General features: G+C 46.3%; 1 protein-coding gene and 1 pseudogene across 1 annotated transcript in view; both read right to left on the minus strand.

The window, feature by feature from the left end:
• Nucleotides 1–6,768: 6,768 nt before the first annotated feature.
• Nucleotides 6,769–8,949, minus strand: LOC142455454 (tudor domain-containing protein 3 pseudogene; annotated as a pseudogene).
• Nucleotides 8,950–13,589: 4,640 nt separating this feature from the next.
• The window catches only part of MSRA (methionine sulfoxide reductase A), a 563,445-nt gene continuing 557,631 nt past the window's right edge, over nucleotides 13,590–19,403 (minus strand). The window contains exon 6 of the mRNA XM_075556441.1: nucleotides 13,590–13,959. Coding sequence (XP_075412556.1) covers nucleotides 13,795–13,959 — 165 coding nt within the window. The 3' untranslated portion in view covers nucleotides 13,590–13,794. The remainder of the gene's footprint in view (nucleotides 13,960–19,403) is intronic.

Consider the following 19,403-nt stretch of genomic DNA (forward strand, 5'->3'; position numbering starts at 1 on the left):
TGCATTATTTTGAAACAGTGCCGAGTGTTTGAAAGTTTTGTTCATTCATTGCTCATTGATCTCACAGCTTCTCTATGCCGTGATTCAAAGGAAGTTATTGAGCTCTGTCTACTGGTACACTGGGAACGCCCTACACAGAAGTGAAAATCAGAGATTGTCCTTAATGCCAGTTGGAAAGGCAATGTTCATGCCCCCAAATCCATAATATTCATTAGAATCTTTGACTTAAAACTACTGACTATGGTAATGAAAAACTACTGATGAAAAACTAATGTTTTTCATCTCAAATATTAGTCATAATCAGGCCAGGGCCATTCTCCTTGGCCTAGATTCTTGACAGAGATAACCAAGGAAGGAGAAAGGTACTTGGGGGTAGTTTAAGTTTTAAATAAAATAGAAAAAGGTAGACTAAATTATGAATTGGAATAGGAATTATAAAGCTGCAGTTTGACACTGTATTCTGCCTCTTAATAACTGGGTTTCTCTGGTCAAGCCATTTATTTCTCTATTTTTAATTTTCCTGGGTCTGAAGTAAGGTCTGTTTGACTTTTACAAGCAGGAAATAGGATAAGCAATGGTACATTGAGAGGAATTACAATAGATAAACACATTCTGTTTCATTTTGAATTATTGAATATAAAGCTGATGATATGTGCTATAAACCTTTACCCAATTCACAATATTAAAAAAAAAGTTTGTTTGACTCTCAAATGCACACTCTTCCCACAATACCAATACTGCCTCAATTGCATGTTGGAGAACCCCAGTTTAGGTCTTGCCTGTCTTTTTGAAAATGGACTTAACACAAAGCTAAAATTAAATGAAAATTTAAGGACTTGGGACATAAGAGTAACAAAGGGGCTAGGGACAGTTAAGATCTACTTTACTTTCTCCTTTAAGCTAAGAGGGTCAATAATCTGCTGACCAAGACTCCTGGAGCCGGACAAGTCTCTATAGGACCAGGAGACAAGGACCACTCTCAGATGCCACGGAAACAGGCCCGGGAACTAGAGGAAGCACAGGACGAGGATGGCATGATCTGAGGGTTTCTCTCAATTTATCACTACTCTCTGTGACCTACTTTAGGGGCTGCCAGCCTGGTGGCATCTGCTATAAGGAAAAGAAACCACACACAAACATAAATTGGTTGGAGGAAAGCAGCTATTTGGGACAAGAGATAGATTAAGAAATAGAAAGTTCTCCCTGTGGATTTTAGCCTGTTTCCTTTTCCACTTTTGTATCTGAGCTGTGTCCTAATTTTTCTGGCTATAAGTCAGCTAGGGTATTTGAACACAAGATGACAGAAACTCACCCCCAGCTTCACTTATTTCATTGTGGACAGAGGCCTGCATTTGTGCTTTCAGACAGGGCTGATAAGACCCTGGCTGATTCTGTTTAGGGTAAAGAACTGACCTACGCTAAGACTGTTAGATACAATTTCAATATTGAACTTTGCTCCCTTGGTCCATTTGATCCTTTCAGAGCACTTGCCAGGAATTCTGGCTCTCTAGTCACCCTGTGAGATGAGATCATAGATATCGCTGGCCTTGAAAACCAGCAGCAAGAATGAGAATCAGAAGATTCTGATCAAACCCAACCCAGGTTGAACAAAGAGGCTGGTTCAGAACCAGCCAACTTTTTTTTTTTAATGAATCATTTTATTGGGGTCTCTCAGCTCTTATAAAAATCCATACATCAATTGTATCAAACGCATGTTGCCAGCATCATTTTCTCTTTTTAAATCATTTTATTAGGGGCTAATGCAACTCATCATAATCCACACATACATCAATTGCATAAAGCACTTTTGTACACTCATTGCCCTCATCATTCTGAAAATATTTGCTCTCCACCCAAGCCCCTGCCATCAGCTCCTCATTTTTCCCCCTCTTTCCCCACTGCCCCTTCCCTCATGAGCCCTTGATAATTTATAAATTATTATTTTGTCCTATCTTGCCCTGTCTGACATCTCCCTTCACCCACTTTTTTGTTGACTGTCTCCCAGGGAGGAAGTCACATGTAGATCCTTGTAATCGGTTCCCCCTTTCCAACCCACACTCCCTCCCCCCTCCCATTATTGCCACTCACACCACTGGACTTGAAAGGATCATCCGTGCTGGATTCCCTGTGTTTCTAGTTGCTATCTGTACCAGCATACATCCTCTGGTCTAGCCAGACTTGCAATGTAGAACTGGGATCATGACAGGTGGAGGTAAAGGGGGGAGGAAGCATTTAGGAACTAGAGGAAAGTTGTAGTTTTCATTGTTGCTACATCACACCCTGACTGGCTCATCTCCTCCCCAAGACCCTTCTGTAAGGGGATGTCCAGTGGCCTACAAATGGGCTTTGGGTCTCCACTCTGCACTGCCCCCCTCATTCACCATGATAAGATTTTTTGTTCTGATGATGCCTAATACCTGATCCCTTCGACATCTCTTGATTGCAGTCTGGAGTGCTTGTTCCATGTGGACTTTGTTGCTTCTGAGATAGATGGCTGCGTGTTTACGTTAAAGCCTTTAAGACCCCAGGTGCTATATCTTTTGATAGCAGGGTACCATCAGCTTTCTTTGCCACATTTGTTTATGCACCCATTTGTCTGCAGCGATCATATCATGGAGATGAGTGCACAATGATATGATTTTTTGTTCTTTGATGCCTGATAACTGCTCCCTTCGGCACCTTGTGGTCACACAGAATGGTGTGTTTCTTCCATGTGGGCTTTGTTGCTTCTGAGCTAGATGGCCACTTGTTTACCTTCAAGCCCTTAAGATCCCAGATGCTATATTTTTTGATAGCCGGGTACCATCAGCTTTCTCCACCACATTGGCTTATTCACCTGTTTTGTCTTCAGTGGTTGTGTTGAGAAGGTGAGCATCATAGAATGCCAATCTAATAGAAGAAAGTATTCTTGCATTGAGGGAGCACTTGAGTGGAGGCCCAATGTCCTTCTGCTACCTTAATACTAAGCCTATACATATGCACATAGATCTATTTCCCCATCCTCATATATAAATTTATTTGCATGTGTACATGTCTTTATCTAGACCTCTACAAATGCCCTTTGCCTTCAAGCTCATTTTCTATTCCCTTGACTTTCCTCCTGTCCTACTATCATGCTCAGTCCCCATCAGGGTTTCAGCAATTCCTCTTTGTTACATTACCCTTGATCATGCCTTACCAGGCCTCCCACACCCACCTCACCACTGGTTTGGATCACTTGTTGTTCCCTTGTCCCTGGGTTTGTTACCACCACTACCTTTCCCCCCACCTCCCTCTCTCCCATGTCCCCCAGAATTGTTGATCCCATTGTTTTCTCCTCCAGACTGTTTATACAGCCTATCCTACTAAGACCTGCGGAGATAATAATATGCACACAAGCAAGACAGAGAAAAACCAAGCAACAATATACAAGAAAACTACAACAGCAACAACATACCCATGACAAAAAACTGAACAAAACACAAGAAAGAAAAGCTTGTAGTTAGTTCAAGAATTGCCCATTGGCCTTTAGGAGTGTTTTCCAGTCCAGTCTGTTGGGGCACCATGCCCTGGCCCCAAAGTCTACATTCAGAATTTCCTGGGAACCTTGCTGCTCCATTCCCTTGCTGTTCTTTTGCACCCCCACCCCCCACCCCAGTGTTTTGCCTCGGTGTGGCGGTACCAGATAGGGTGCAATTCCCACACTGTGTGTCTGCTGCTGTCCTCCGTAGGGCTGTGGGTCAGCAAGGGGCGTCGTGTCTCATAGCGGGGCCGCCATGTGGTCCTCTCTGTGGACTGGCTGCTCTAATTGGGAACATTGTGCTCAAGGCCCGGTGCGCCAGGATAGTCAGCATCATTTTCAAAAACATTTTCTTTCTACTTGATTCCTTTGTATCAACTCCTCTTTTTCCCTCCTTCCCTCACCTTGCCACCCTCATGACCCCTTGATAAATTATAAATTATTATTATTTTGATATCTTACACTGTCCGCTGTCTCCCTTCACCCACATTTCTGTTGTTAGTCACCCTAGGGGAGGGAGGAGGGTGTTATAGGTCAATCACTGCAATTGGTTCTTTCTTTCTCTCCCTCCCCCTCCCCACCTTCCCCCTACCTTCATGATATCTCTACTCCCATTATTGTTCCTGAGGGATTTATCTGTCCTGGATTCCGTGTGTCATGAGCTCATATCTGTACCAGTGTACATGCTCTGGTCTAGAAGGATTTGTAAGGTAGAACTGAGGTCATAATGGTGGGCGGAGGACGCATTATAGAACTAGAGGAGTGTTGTGTGTTTTGCCAGTACTATATTGCACCCTGACTGGCTGGTCCCTTCCTTCTGTGAGGAGATGTCCAATTGTCTACATATGGACTTTGGGTCTTGTTCACATCGATATGATTGTTTGTTTTGGGCTTCTGCTGCCTGATACTTGATTCTGTTGACACTTTGGGATCACAAAGGATGGCGTGCTTCATCCATGTGGGCTTTGTTGCTTTCCTGCTAGAGGCCACTTGTTTAATTTCAAGCCTTTAAGACCCCCTACACTATATCTTTTTATAGCCGGGCACCATCAGTTTTTTTCACCACATTTGCTTATGCACCCATTTTGACTGCAGCAATCATGTTGGGAATGTGAGCATCACAAAATGCCGGGCTATTAGAACAAATTATTTTGCATTGAGAGGACTTGAGTAGAGACCCAATGTCCATCTACTACCTTGACAGTTAACATATAAATATTTGAACATAGGCATTTATACCTCTGTAAATATCTTTTGCTCCTAGTCCTTTCCTCTATTTCTTTTTACTTTCCTCCTGACCCATTATCATGTTTGACCTTCATTCAGCCCTCAGTGCTTTCTCTCAGCTACGTTACACTTGATCAAACCCAGCAGGCATTCTACACCCTCCTTGCCATTGATTTTAGATCTCTTGTTCCCTTCTCCCTGGATTTGTTGGCTCTCCCCTCCTTTGCCCTCACCTCCCCCTCTCCCCTGTCCACTCTCCCTAGGCTGTATCTTCCGTGCTGTCCCCTTTATGGCATTCCTCTGGGAGGGGTTGATGTAGACCGACCAACTTTCTAATGGACTTAACATGAGTTTGAGTGGTTGCTCTAGGTGTTGACATACTTGTTCTTGTCAGCTAGCCCTGTGGTGTGCCAAGGTCTTCACAAGCGCTTTGTCATTTATTCTTCCTATCAGCCAGATGAGCTGTGCACTATTATTATCCCTTGTTTTTAATAGTGTGTTTCAGATACTGACTTTAATACTCCCCACCATCCTTGCCTTCTTAACCTCTCCCATGATAATAGAAGCTGAAATATTGGATGCTTTGGTTCCCAGACTCCTTTTACAACACTAGGGGAGGTGAGAGGGAGTATAGTGGTTATTGGGGCCCGAGACTGAAGGTTAGCAGTTCAAAATCACCAGTCTCTCCTTGGAAGAAAGACAAGGTTTTTCTATTCTGTAAAGACTTACAGTCTTGGACACCCATGATGGCAGTTGTACCCTGTCCTAGATGGTCACTATGAGTCAGAATTGACTCAATGATGGTGAGTTTTGTTTATTTGTGTTATGGCATGTGAATAAGCCTCAATCAAAAGTCTTCTTCATTTTAATATCTCTGGTGTTTTTAAAGTCTTTGCATTTTTAGTAACAAATATTTGCAAAAGGTCTTATAGTTCACATAATACATACTTTGTCCTTAAATTTTCTTAGTTTACATGCTTCTGCTACAAATTCCCCACCTCTAATCTTATCCAAAAGCAAACCAATCAATCTACTACTGTCAAGTTGATTCCAACTCATACTGGCTCTATACAGGGTTTCTGGGACTGTAGATATTTATAGGAGTACATAAGTCGTATTTTTTCCTGTGGAATGACTGGTGGGTTTGAACTGCTGACCTTGAGGTTAGCTGCCCAGTGTTTACTCCTACCACTAGAACATGGGAGGCTGCAAGGCAGTTAGTGCTAACTTCTTTTTAGGGACAAAGAACCTCAGGCAAGAAATGAGGGTACAAGTGTCCTTGTGTACTGATTTTCAATGCCCTGCACTACACACCAAGTGCACATCACCTCTCTGGCTTTCCCCGTTAGCTACCTCTTCCTCTTTTTTCTCTCTTAGTGAGTCCTGCACAGGGCTCAGATTTTACTCTCTGCTTGTTTCCTAGGAGACCAGTTCCATCAGAGACTCCATCCAATTACATCGTTTCACTTCCAACCTGCTGAAAAAAATAAGGCCTACCTCTAGTTCTTGGCCACCATGTTCTACCCTGTCTACATTCAAGCCTCTTTTGCATCCCTACGTGAATGCTGATCAGAAGATTGGTAGTAAAAGCCCAACCAGAAGCATCTCTGAAGAAAGATTGGGTTGGCAATTCTGCAAAACCAGCAGTGAGAACGCTATGGAGCAAGTTATGCTCTGACATAAAATAACTCGCTATTTTTGTCACATTGCCTTCATCAGCTCCTTCAACATATACTGATGTATTTTACATCACTGATGCATTGTTTTGTTTGTTTGTTTGTTTTTGTATAATAGCACGTTGGCTTTATTGGTGGCAGGAGAAAAAAATCTTTCACTTGTAAAAGATATTTGCTATATTTAACTCAACAAATTCTCCTATGCTTCGTATATATTAATTAATTTTTTTCCAAATTCTTGTTTTCTTTACGTTAAATACTACCATCCACCAGGGCTGCATCTTAATCCCACGGGATAAGAGCGTTTTCATCAGGCTCTGGCTCAGAGGTTGCAGTCAGCTGCTACGTCCTTCATGAAGGCTCTTTTCAGTGCTCCTTCTCAACCCGGGACGGTTGGTAAACCTGCTGGGTCGGCCGCGTGGATCGCTTTGGCTGGCCATCGCCTGCTCTGCGGAACACCAGCATTTGGTCCTAGGGGCCTTCTTCCCATGCCTCGGTCTGAACAGGCAGCACCTCTTCATAGTTTGCACGATGGATGAATTTACCTACTGCTGTCATTCCTGAAGAGCAGAGAGCGTCCACTTCTGCTCGGCAAAACTTGTCCTCCCAATAAAGTGCAAAACATTCATCTCCAGGTTTCCACGTTTTTGTGTACTCCACAGGAAAAGAAGATTCCAGAACTGTTTTGGGTTTAATTGGCCGGACCTCCTTTTGGACCCACTATTGTAATACAGTTTCTCATCGTAAGGGGCAGATGGGGCGGGTCCTGCTGGCTTAATCGGTCCGACTCGCCTCCCCTTCAGGGGCATTTCTGTCTCTCCATTTTGCACACCAATGAAAGCATTAGTTCTAACAGGAGTCTGCTAGTCGGTATTTATATTAAACTGTCTTTCAACTTTTACACCACCGAAAGCTTCATTACTTACTGTCCGTGGTTTTGTGTCATAAAAATGATTAGGATTTGCCATTTGGTTTTCTCTTTTCCCTCGTTTTTGATGATTATAATCTATGGATTCTTGAGGAAGTGGGTTTTCTTTTGCCTTGGGATAAACGGACCTTTTCCTGGTCTGCTTCCCATAGAGTTCTCTCTTTGTTAAAAGCACCATCACTGTGCTGGGAACAACACGAAGGATACGCAGTGTCCTTAGTTCAATTGTATCTAGAATGCAGTCTTTCACACCTGCTTCGCTCTTCAGTCCACACTTCAGTTACTGAACAGGTTGGTTTTTCTGAGCCTCTGTTTCTTGGTAATCCACTGCCTTCAAAAATGGACTTTGGATTCTGGGTATCTCTTTGAAAACGAGGAGGCTTTGCATTTCTTAGCTGCCTGGTATCATTTCCAGGAAGATGTCTTGGTGGATTAAAATCTCTCACTCCCTTTTGCTCCATATTCAAAAATCGATGCTGTCCCGGATGAAGCTGCTGGGGTTGGGGTTTAGGTTCTTCCATGTGCAAAGCTCCCATCTTCGACTTGAAGAAATCAAATAGTGTGCTCGGTGCCGACGGCCTTGCGTTCCCCAGGTCTTCACCAGCTTCAGCTCTTACTCACCCCTGCCTTTCCTCTCCCGCCACAGGTTTCTGTTGGTTGCTATTGAGAAGCACATGTACTGCAGCCCCTAAGTTGTTGCCGTTATCCATGAGCGCTCGTCTCAGGGCTTCCTTACTGAAGTCCATTTGTTATGAGCTTCAGAGCCTTCTCGTCAACCCGTTCTCTGTGGACACCTTCAGGTCTCCCCCAGGCTTGGCTGACTTTTCTTCTGTGAAACTTCCCGATTTCGGTTGCCACCGGTGCTCATGTTGGGAGTACTTCTGGCATCACCACCACCTCCTCCAAATGTCCTGGTTTCCTTGCTCTTAGCCACGTCTGCAATCGCGGCCATCCTCTGCTTTTCGAATTCATCGTTATCGTTGGAAGGGTTGGCAGGCATCCTAACTTGCAGTGTCTTTCTTTGATCAAGTTCTCTGCATGAGAGACACACTTCTGTCCACAAGGCACGGGTGGAGGTGGGCCACCTTCACTTCCACGATTGCTTCTATTATGTTTTGACAACCTTCTCTGTAACTCCCTCTTCTCAACAAGGTGCTGCACTTCACCCCCAAGAAGGCTGGTGCTGGAGTCATTCGGGACCAGGACACGTTCTGTATGCTGACAATGCCTGAGAGCTTAATTTTATTTCCAGGTGGTTTGTTCAGGCTGATTTTTGACATATAATTGAATTCCACTGCTGTGAAACTTATATGACCATCAGTCATCTGCAAGCGCAGCACTCTGGGTGCAGCCTGAGAGTCTTCGTGATGCTTGGGTGGAGTGACATTGCGGATTTTTTGAATCTGCAGAACACATGTACCTTCAAGCTTTTCTGCCTTTCCACCATGGATGTCACCGGGAAGGAATGTCTTGCCAATTGTTCTCAGGTCTGTACTAAGAGCAATTGGGATGATGTCATTAATATTGACTTTGTCAGGAGAACTTGTACAAGCTTCAATGCCTTCATTTTAAATATGCCAACCCTCCTGGGACAACACCGTGCCGGGAACCTGGGCCATGGTAGCTGCTTAGGCTGGGGGTTGTGGGAGCCACATTGTTTTTTTAAAAAGATTATTTTGTTACTGCTGTTAAGTGACATCGACTGGTTCCATGTCATCGTAACCTATGGACAACAGAGGGAATCTTTGTCTGGTTCCACATCGTCCTCACATCCATGGCTATGTTGGAGTCTGCGGTTGCAGACACTGTTCTGATCCATCACGGTGAGAGGCTTCTTTCTTGGGCTGATCCTCTACTAAGTGTGATGTCATTGTATTTCAACATAGATCTTGAAATATCCATTTTGACATGAATGCAACGATAATGGACAAGGTGATGGACACAAACCACCACAGTGTGACAAACTGGCCAGACAACTGGTAGTCCATTTGCTTATGGACTCCAAAATGATGGCCTTTGGTAATAATTTGTAGGAAAACAAGTATTTTGTGCTTTTAACACAATTAAAAACATCTAGCCATATCACTGTCTCTTAGGCCTCCTTGCAATTGATCTTTTGATTTTTTTTTCCCATTACCTGGTCATTAGTCATTGCCCATAAATAATAGAAATAGAATGTCTATAGGTACCTATCTCTGGACATCTCTTCGTTCATATAAAGTAGACACATAATACTCAAATCTCTCTCCTGGGACAATTTTCTCACGAATCTCATTCAAAGCAAACTAAGTGCTGCTTCTGGCTGCAGTCGACTTAGAGTGAATATACATCTGAGAACAGTGTGTCAACTTGATCGGATCAGGATTCTCAGTGGTTTGGCAATTGGAAATCCCCCATGATGAAATCTCCTTGAGGGAGTTGTCTGCTTCCAATATAAGTAGACACTAAAGAACAACTAGTTTGTTTTTGCTGGGTCTGGATGCTGTATCCAACTCATCAATCTCCAGATCTTTGGACTCGAATCAATAGCATGCCATACTGCTTGCCGATTTTAGGAGTTTCAGCAGCCACAAGCCTTTGGAATAATTTGCCATTGTAACGAAAAACCTGTCATTTTCCTGTCAATCTTGGGCTAATTGGCTACCAGAGTCAGAAACCGTCAGCCTAACATCTGACCCACAGACTGGGAACTTACCTGGACTTGGAACTTGTCTTAGGCTAGGTTCACTAGAGAGGGTCAAACCAGTGAAACCGTATGTAGCTATAAGTGCAACCAGACTAGGATGCAGAGGTCCATCATTTTCTTCTTGAACTAGGCACACGAGAGTCTCCATTATGTCAAAGGTGTATGCTGAAGGAAAGGTGGTGAAAAAAGGTGTAGGTATCGTGTGAATTCTAGTCACCTGCTATTGCAATTTATTCAGACCGTCTAGATACTTGACTTCAATCTCATAGAAAATTCTCACTAAACATTAAACTGATGCTATGCACAATCTTATGGCTTAGAGGCTAGGATAAAATTCCAGTCATGATGAGCATTTTGAGTATCCTAGTTTTTTTTACTTGAACCTAAAAGCAAGCCAGGAGTTATTTTTAAAAGGGAGATGACAGAGCATTATTACCCAAACCAGAGAATCTTCACTGTGATTTTTCTATTAGGAATTACCAGAATTTCTATACATTTCATTTATTTGTTTACTACACAAGTGTGTGGCTGGGTTGCTTCCACCTGGACCTACTGAAGTCTTCTTCTAGATCCAGCTGAAACCGGTCAAGTTCTCCAGTGCATGGCTCAGATCAGCCCACCCAAATGTGGTCAGTTGTCTTTTCCAAGTCCAAAGAGTCACTAAGCATGATGCGTCTGTGTGATGGGTAGTACAAAGACGCAGCAGCTGGTCCTCATGTTTCAGGTCACCAGGCCACTAGAAATGCCTCTAATCTGTTAGCCTCCCAGACTTGGTGAAGGTAAATCTCTCATCATCTAGCTTTCCTGTTCCTTCCTGTTCACCAAATTCCATTAGCTTGACGTCATCGATGCAACTGATAAGCTGGTGGTATATCAGCTAGCTAGATAATCAATACTTCTTTGTGCTACATTATGACAAAGTCAGAACAGTAGAGCAAGAATGCTGGTCTTACAATGTGAAAGAAAGTTACTTCTTCCAGGTGGCACCCTGAGCCGAGGACCTGGATGATTTGAGTGAACCATCTAGAGGTCAATATAGAAATGGGGCGTGAGAGGAGGTGGCGGGGTAGGATGCTACATCCAGTGGTGGACTTACATCTGCAAGTCAGGACATCTCAGATTCACTGATATGTTAGGACAAAGCAGCTTGAAGGCGTTGTACAGGAATAGCCTTAGGTAATGAGAAGGACCTGAGCTGCTGCTGCAAACAGAGCACAGATGAACCCATGCCCAGGAGAGCTCACATCTGGACTCACCACTTGGTCCCTATGTAGGAGCTCAGGAAAGTACTTACACTGGAGCCTCAATACTGTCACCTGTGAAGAGGATACTACGACCACTCTTGGCGCTGTTGAGACGAGCTAATGTACATATCTAAGGCCACGATCTCAGTTCCCTCACTAATTTTTCCAAATAAAGGATGGTTATGTGAAAAGCAACTTTTCTAAAGAAGGCATGCCTAACGGCTCTAATCACAGATCATCTGCATGGTGGCTTTCATTAACGTTTTATTCCATCATGAATCAGTTACCACGTAAGGACTACTTCCAATGGAATATGCCTAGCCTCCTGGAGGGTTTGATTCAATGCTGAACAAAGTATGGTCCTTTCTACCTGAAGGTTCATGGTTCAAAAAGAAACGAATGATGTTAAAGATAATTTAATACACCATATTCCATGAATTTGGGTGACCTGGGAATGAGAGGAGAGGAATCTAGCCTCAGCCTGCAAGAAGGCAGGTGACTGGGTGCAGGGGAGAGGAGTGGCATGGGAGGACCAGCAGTCTAGGCAGAGGGAAGCCCCCAGGCTTATGCATGGAAGTGTCTGCGAACTGCTGGACAATACAGTGTGAGGCTGGCCCAGCCTCCACGCATTGTGTCACACTCAAACTAGGGTATTTGCCTTCTATTATGTGAACTAAACCTACTCCCGTTGAGAGAATGTTCTTTTAAAAAAAATTTTTTTTTAATCTTTTATTTTATAGGGGCTCTTACAGCTCTTATCACAATCCATACATATATCGTGTCGAACACATCTGTACATATGTTGTCATCTTTTTCAAAATATTTTCTTTCTACTTGAACCCTTGGTATCAGCTCCTCATCCACCCCCTCCCATGTCCCCTTGATAATTTATAAATTCCTTTTTTTTTCATCTCTTACACTGACCGCTGTCTCTTTTCACCCACTTTTCTGCTCTCCATCCCCCTGGGAAAGGGGCCATACGTCGATTATTGTGATCGGTTCTCCTTTACTTCCCCCAGCTCCCTTCCCTTACCCTCCTAGTATCTCTGCTTCCCTTATTGGTCCTGAGGGGTTAAGTGTTGTGGATTCTCTGTGTTTTGAGCTCTTTGCTGTACCAGTATACATGTTCTGGTCTAGCCAGGTTTGTAAGATAATTGAGGTCATGATAATGGGGGGAAGGAGGCTGGCAGCGTTCAAGAACTAGAGGAAGGCTGTGTGTTGGAGACAAGGCTCAGACAGACCCTTCCACACAGGCTGGAATGGTCCTGTCTGCTTTCCAAAGCTATGAATCAGTACAGAAGCAGGCTGCCACGTCTTGCTGCCACAGGGTGGCTGCTGGGTTCAAACCACAGACTTTCTGGTTCGCAGTCAAATGTTTAACCAGTGAATCTCTAGGGCTCCTTTTGTGATAGAAAACTGAAACCCACTGCCAGGGCGTTGATGCTGACACAGTGACCTTATAAAAGGTGTCAGGTGTTGTAAATATTCATGGGGCAGATAGCCTCAACTTTCTCCCATGGAGTAAGCTGGTGGGTTTGAACACTGGCCTAGGAGTCAATTGTCCAATGCTTGCCTCACAGTGCCACCAAACTCCTTAATTCTCATAAGACATCGCCACAGATGAGATGAGTGTGCAAAAGCATGGATTATTATTTAAGTTGCAAGGAGCTGGAGGTATGCATGACTCCCCAAATCACAATCATAATTATTTCCCAGTTGAGGGAAACATGACTTTGAGGCCTAGCTCTCATTTTTCTAACGTTCTTAAAATCTATTAGAAACATCCCATAGAAACAAGCAGGAGAAAAAAAACAACATACCAGGCAGTTTGTATTACTAGCTGCAGAATTTTATTAGAACAGGTATTTCTCGTAGCTGTAAGAGAGGCACTCGGATACATCAAGCTAATACGGTTTCCCCTGCCCACCAAGTAACCACCCCAACAAAGCAAGCCTGGGCGCTTGAGAGGCCTCTGTAGAGTGAGCCCAGTGCTCCAGAGGAGAGCGGCTCCCAGGACTTAGGGGCTGCGATGTTCATGGAATCCCACTGCCAAGCCTTCGGTCCACGGCACCGCTGGGCGAATGTGAACCACCACGGTGAGTGATACACTGAGGTCATCAGCGTCTACAGGTTTTAAGGCACAGGAGCACACACGTGCACTTGGGGCGGGGCATAGTACAGAATTCTCACCATCACCCCATCGGCCCAACACTTGCCCCGTTTCATTCCTTAACTTCTGTGGAAGACACCCAGGGACTGAGAAGGTGATCATAACATAGTCATTAGCTACATTGTGAGCTCAAAGCAGGAAAAAAAATCATCATAGGTCTACACCAATAAAACTTTATTAGAAGATTGACATTTCATCAGCCTGCCATTGCACCTCGTGTAAATTATACGTCAATTAAACCAGATTTTGAAAAAGATGCTTTGCACTTTGTACGTTCAAAATGCCACAGCCATGAATCACAGAGACTTGGCCAATTTGGAGGGTGCATTTTTGGCTGAATCTCAAGGCCTTGTGACAGCAGGGCTTATTTTCGCACCCCAATTGGGCAGGAGACGCCCGTGCCCCCGAGCCCACAGTAGCCATCCGGGTTCTTGCTCAGGTACTGCTGGTGGTAGTCTTCCGCGTAGTAGAAGGGCTGCTTCTCTCGGATTTCCGTGGTGATGGGCCCATAGCCGCTCTGGGAGAGCACCTGCGCAGAGAGAGGAGCCATTAGGGCCTGGCCACGGAACAGGGCGCTGGCACTGTGGGGGTCCTGGGGCGCGGGAGCGGGGCTCAGTGAAGCAGGCACAGGGAGCTCAGGAGGCAGACCAAGAGCAGATCCTTGCCCTTCTCCGCTGTGACTCTGGCAAGCGGCTTATGTCCCCGTGCCTCAGTGTGCTGGCACTTGACAGTGGGAATTCTGACTTCCTGATACAGGCCCAGCCATGACACAGACGTCGCCGCCTTCCTGGAGGGCTGAGAGCCCTGCTGGACCCTGCTGGTCTGTTGGAAGCAGCACACTGGTCCCCAGGGAAGCAGCAGTCAGTGTGGCTGCTGGCTGCCTGAGGAGAGAAAGCATCCTCTGAAGAGAGCCCAGCAGCTCTGCAGTGGAGAGAGTGGGAGGAGCCACAGGGCAGGGGCAGCTCTGCAGTAGAGGAGAGTGGGCGGTGCCACAGGGCAGGGGCAGCTCTGCAGGGGAGCGGAGTGGGAGGAGCCACAGGGCAGGGGAAGCTCTGCAGTGGAGCAGAGTGGGCGGTGCCACAGGGCAGGGGCAGCTCTGCAGTGGAAAGAGTGGGGGGTACCACAGGGCAGGGGCAGGCAAGGAGGGCTGAGCCCAGACAGCTCAGAGGCACTCTGTCTGCTGGCTCAGGAAGACACCTTGTGCACTCTGAGGCCAGCGCTCCTGCAGCTGGACGGAGCATTCCCCCTACCAACATGGGAGCAGACCAGGACCCCCAGGAGAGCAGGGGTCATATAGGGACTGTGCTGCCCACTTAGGTCCTGGGAGTCAGGTCAGGGGAGGACATGGCCTGAGGGGCTGTGTCAGCTCATCACCCCCCTCTCTGACCTAGTTTACGTCCTGATGGTGTGCTGGCATCTGCTGCCAGGGAAAGAAACAGACACATGAACACATGAGCAGGCTATGTGGGGCAGGAGACGGGCTAAGAAATAGAAATCGTTTCCCCTATGGATTTGAGCTTGTTGCCTTTCCCTTTCGGATCCCGGCTGTGTCCTAATTCTGACAGGCTGCTTAGAGCACAAGGTGTCAGAGAGTCTATGTGTTTCATGGATTCTTTTTTTTATATAACTCATTTTATTGGGGGGCTCTTACAAATCTTGTAACAACCCATCATTCAATTGTATTAAACACACTTGTACATAGGTTGCCATCAACATTTTCAAAATATTTTCTTTCTGCTTGAGTCCTTGGTATCAGCTCTTTCCCCCTCCTCGCCACCCTCTCACCCTTGTGAGTCCATGATCAATAGTATTGCTGTCATTTCATGTCTTACACTGTCTGCCGTCCCCCTTCACCCTGTTTGGTCCAGAGGTGTGGGACAGGAAGCCTGGGGTCTGGGTTTTCATACGGAAGCTGACCAGACTCTGACTGCTAGGAAGTCCTCAAATCGGCCACATCTGGGGCTTCTAAGGTTATTACTCAGCCATTTTCCATTTCTTTTGCTTTTATTTAGAAATTTCTCTTCGTCTCCCCCTTGAACCACCACCATTCATTCCTGAGAGCTAGAATGAGGCAGATTGAGGCATGCCTGGATGGCAAGGAACAGGCTTCAGGTCAAAGAGGGCAGGTGGGTGATGAAATGGCTCAGATGTAGCCTGTCGTCACAAGGTTCAAAATGAGCATGCGGAGCCGTTTGAACTTCGCTTTTGATTTTTTTCTTGTAAACTACCAATTATTAAGGCCTGCTCATAGGCACACTCTTGCTAAGACTCCACAAGTGTTCATTTTATTCCTGCAACAAGCATATGAAAGAAGTACTACGTTTATACATAATGGCAGAACTCAAGGTCAGCAGTTCAAAACCACCAGCTGCTCTGTGAGAAAAAGAGGAACCTTCCTATTCCCGTAAAAGGTTGCACTCTCGGAAAGTCACGGGCAGATCGACCCTGTCCTGTAGGATTGTGTGAATCGGACGCTAGTCGATGCAGCGAATGAGCGAGTCAGTGATTGGGTAGTGAGGGATTTGGATATTGGGTTTCAGCATCCCTCACCATCTCAGCTGCCCTTGTATTGCATATGCCCTGAGCTTAGAAACTACACTTCCCAGTTGGGAGTTCCATCAGAGAGAGAGAGCGCTTACATGAGACCAGGCGAGGAGCCCTGGTGACCCAGTGGATAAGCACTCAGCTGGGGTTGGACCCTATCAGCCACTCTGAGGAGGAAGCTGGGGGAGTCTGCTCCCAGAAGGGACTGTCTTGAAAACCCTGCAGAGCAGGTCCACGCTGTCCGTGTCACGCTGTCCGTGAGGGTGCTGTCAGTCAGAATCGATGTGATGGCAATGTTTTGTTGGTAGTGTTTGGATTTCAATAAAAGGAGACACCTACGCTTCAGCTGGAGTGGAGAGAGGGGCACAGTGTCTGCAGTTTACACCCCGAGGCTTTGTCATCCTCCGACCTAAGCATCACTCATTCTGGGCTGGAGGCAGTGGACACTGTCGGCCATGGTTTCTGGCAACTTCTGAGGCTAGCGGTGATTCTCTCTGACTGGCACTCCAACGGCCTTTCTAATGGTTCTGTAAACCCTAAGTTTCCTCTGTTTGATCCATCCTGCTTGAAACACGTACAATACTTCTCTTTTCCTGACTCAATCCTGACTAACATCACTTGCTACCAAAATTGTTTTCAGGAACCAGAACCCAAGAGATGAGCGTCTAGAACTGGCGAGTTCACATGGTCAGATGTAAAGTAGGCAGTGGCCTCCTTCTTCGCTGCCCATGGAAAATGGCCTCATGCCCTCGTGTCACGGTGTGTGCTGGTCAAGCAGCCACACTTGCCGATGAGGCAGACCCTGTTGGAGTTCTTTGAGGTGTTAGTGGCTGTGGCAATGGAATGTTATGATGAAAGTTCAAGGTCAAGGTTTATGGGGTGTGTGAATCCTTTCAGGCAACACTATAGAGCCTCTAGAAAGACAACCACCACTCCAGTGCTTACTGGCCAGAGAGCTATTTAAAGTAATCTCTCATCTCTTGATGCTAAACTGAAAAAGCAAGTACACAGTTTGAGCCTGAGGCTTCCAGATTCACACTGTGAGCGGCATTTACACCCTCGATGGATGGATTTACAGCCCAGAATGGTGTCGTGTGTGATCACCCTCTGAGCACTCACCCCTCACAGTGAACCAAATACCACCACTGAGAGTGGTTGCCTCCAGGTGGTACCCAAGATGCCCTACCCTGACACACACCTACTGTCTCGTGACACGTGGGTATTCTGACCTCAGACTTTCCCTGCTTTGGCCAGCGAATGGGAGTGCCCACTCTGTTCCCTGAGCACTTTCTCTCTCACCTCTGGACCAAAGTTCCTAGGGCTGCCCTGGGTCTCTGTTCTCTGGGGAGCAGCAACATAGAAGCCTCCTGGCACACTGCCTGCCTGGCTTCCCTCCTTAACAAACTGCGCTTCCTGTATGCATGAGAATGGCCTTTCAGGGCCCAGGAGTTCACCACTGTCCAGGAGAAGCTCTTCCTCAATTGGTGTGCAGGCAAAGGGGGCACCCGGGGCATAGACAGGAGACTGTTCCTTATCCTCCTGGAAGATCCCGCACAGGTCACCCCATCCATCATCCATCCGTTCATCCATCTGCCTGGCACAAGCTCTCACCTAAACACAAGCTCCCATCCCTTGCCACTGCCTAGATCGCCACAGCCGCAGAGGGAGTGCCAAGTTCTGAGGAGCAGTCAGAAGGCAGGTTGAGAAGCAAAGGCCCAGTCAGTACCAGTCCTTTACCACAAGATGGCAGACATTCCACTTTTATCTGAGAGGGGAGCAAACAAAACAAAAACCCAGGCCTAAGCAGAGATGAAATCCCACACAAGATGGAGCTACAAGCTGGGACACTCTGGGCATGTCTTGCCAAGGTAGCCCCTCAAAGGAGGTCCACCCTAGCTTTGGGGTAACGCGATGCCCTCGGCACTCAGTCAGCCATGCCTCCCAGCCCAGCTGTCCCTGCGCCCGGGCCCTCTGCAGGAAGGCTGGAGCAGGAGGGAGACAGAACAAATGGAAGAAAGAAGTCATAGGAACAAGAGAAATCATTATCGGTCGGCTTTCTTCACTCTATTTTCCCATTTGCATCTTCACAATACCAGGGAGCTCCTTGATTCAGACCCCCAGCAGACCGGATGTGATGCAGGGGATTTGGGGTGATTTGCTTCCGGTTTTTTTTTTTTTTTTTAGCTAGTGTCTCAATACATGCAGTTTTGCAGCTGTCAATTTTAATTGTGCTTTCCTTCCACGCCCCTTCCCCTGTCCCTGCTATGTGCTCAGCGGCAGCTGAAGGTTCCATAAAACAGGACACCTCCTTCCTGGAACTTGCAGGCTTGTTGATCTTCAGAGATGGAGCTTGGTCTGGTAATTCCCCATAGAATCCGAGAAGGTTTGTTAGCCATAACCCAAAGCCTGACTCATCGCCATCAAGCCAATTCCCACTCATAGCGACCAACCCTACACCGCACTGTGGAATTGCTCCCTCGGGTTTCCAAAGCTACAGCTCTTTATGGAAGCTGACAACTTCATCTTTCTCCCACCGAGCAGCTGGGATTCAAACCACCCACCTTTCATTTAGCAGTCCAGCATTTAACTGTTGGTGCCACCAGAGCTCCTTGTTAGTAATAAGACGCCTTAAGCCAAGGAGAGGCAAATCACCGGATGGTGCCTTAGAAGAGCCTGAGAGTCCCTTCTCGGCCGGGCTCCCCTCGACCTCCACAGCCCCATCCTCTCCCCAAGGACTTACGTGCCGTTCCTTCTCATCTTTGTATTGTTTGTCTGAGTCACAGAGAACTTTACCTATTTCTCGAATGTTCCACTTCCTTGCATGCACGCTCTTTGGAAACTCATATTCTCTGGACATTGTTTCATGGTTTCCTACCCATCTCTCGGGATGCAGATCAAATGTCACCACCTTTACGAGCCCTTTGATTCTTTAATACACAAGTGACTCCATCTCCTACGTGCTCACAACAGTAACCTACCTTTACTCTACCGACAGCACCCTATCCTTAACCTAGTGATAGTACCCCACCTTTACTCTAGCGACAGTACCCTACCTTCACTCTAGCGACAGCACCCTACCTTTACTCTAGCGACAGCACCCCACCTTTACTCTAGCGACAGTATCCTACCTTTACTCTAGTGACAGCACCCCACCTTTACTCTAGTAACAGTACCCCACCTTTAGCGACAGCACCCCACCTTTACTCTAGCGACAGTACCCAACCCTTACCTTAGCGACAGTACCCCACCTTTACTCTAGCGACAGTACCCCACCTTTACTCTAGCGACAGTACCCTACCCTTATCCTAGCGACAGTATCCTACCTTTACTCTAGCGACAGTACCCTACCTTTACTCTAGCAACAGCACCCCACCTTTACTCTAGCGGCAGTACCCTACATTTACTCTAGCAACAGCACCCCACCTTTAC

The sequence above is a fragment of the Tenrec ecaudatus genome, chromosome 8 (genome assembly GCF_050624435.1).
Source record: "Tenrec ecaudatus isolate mTenEca1 chromosome 8, mTenEca1.hap1, whole genome shotgun sequence".
NCBI classification, from domain to species: domain Eukaryota; kingdom Metazoa; phylum Chordata; class Mammalia; order Afrosoricida; family Tenrecidae; genus Tenrec; species Tenrec ecaudatus.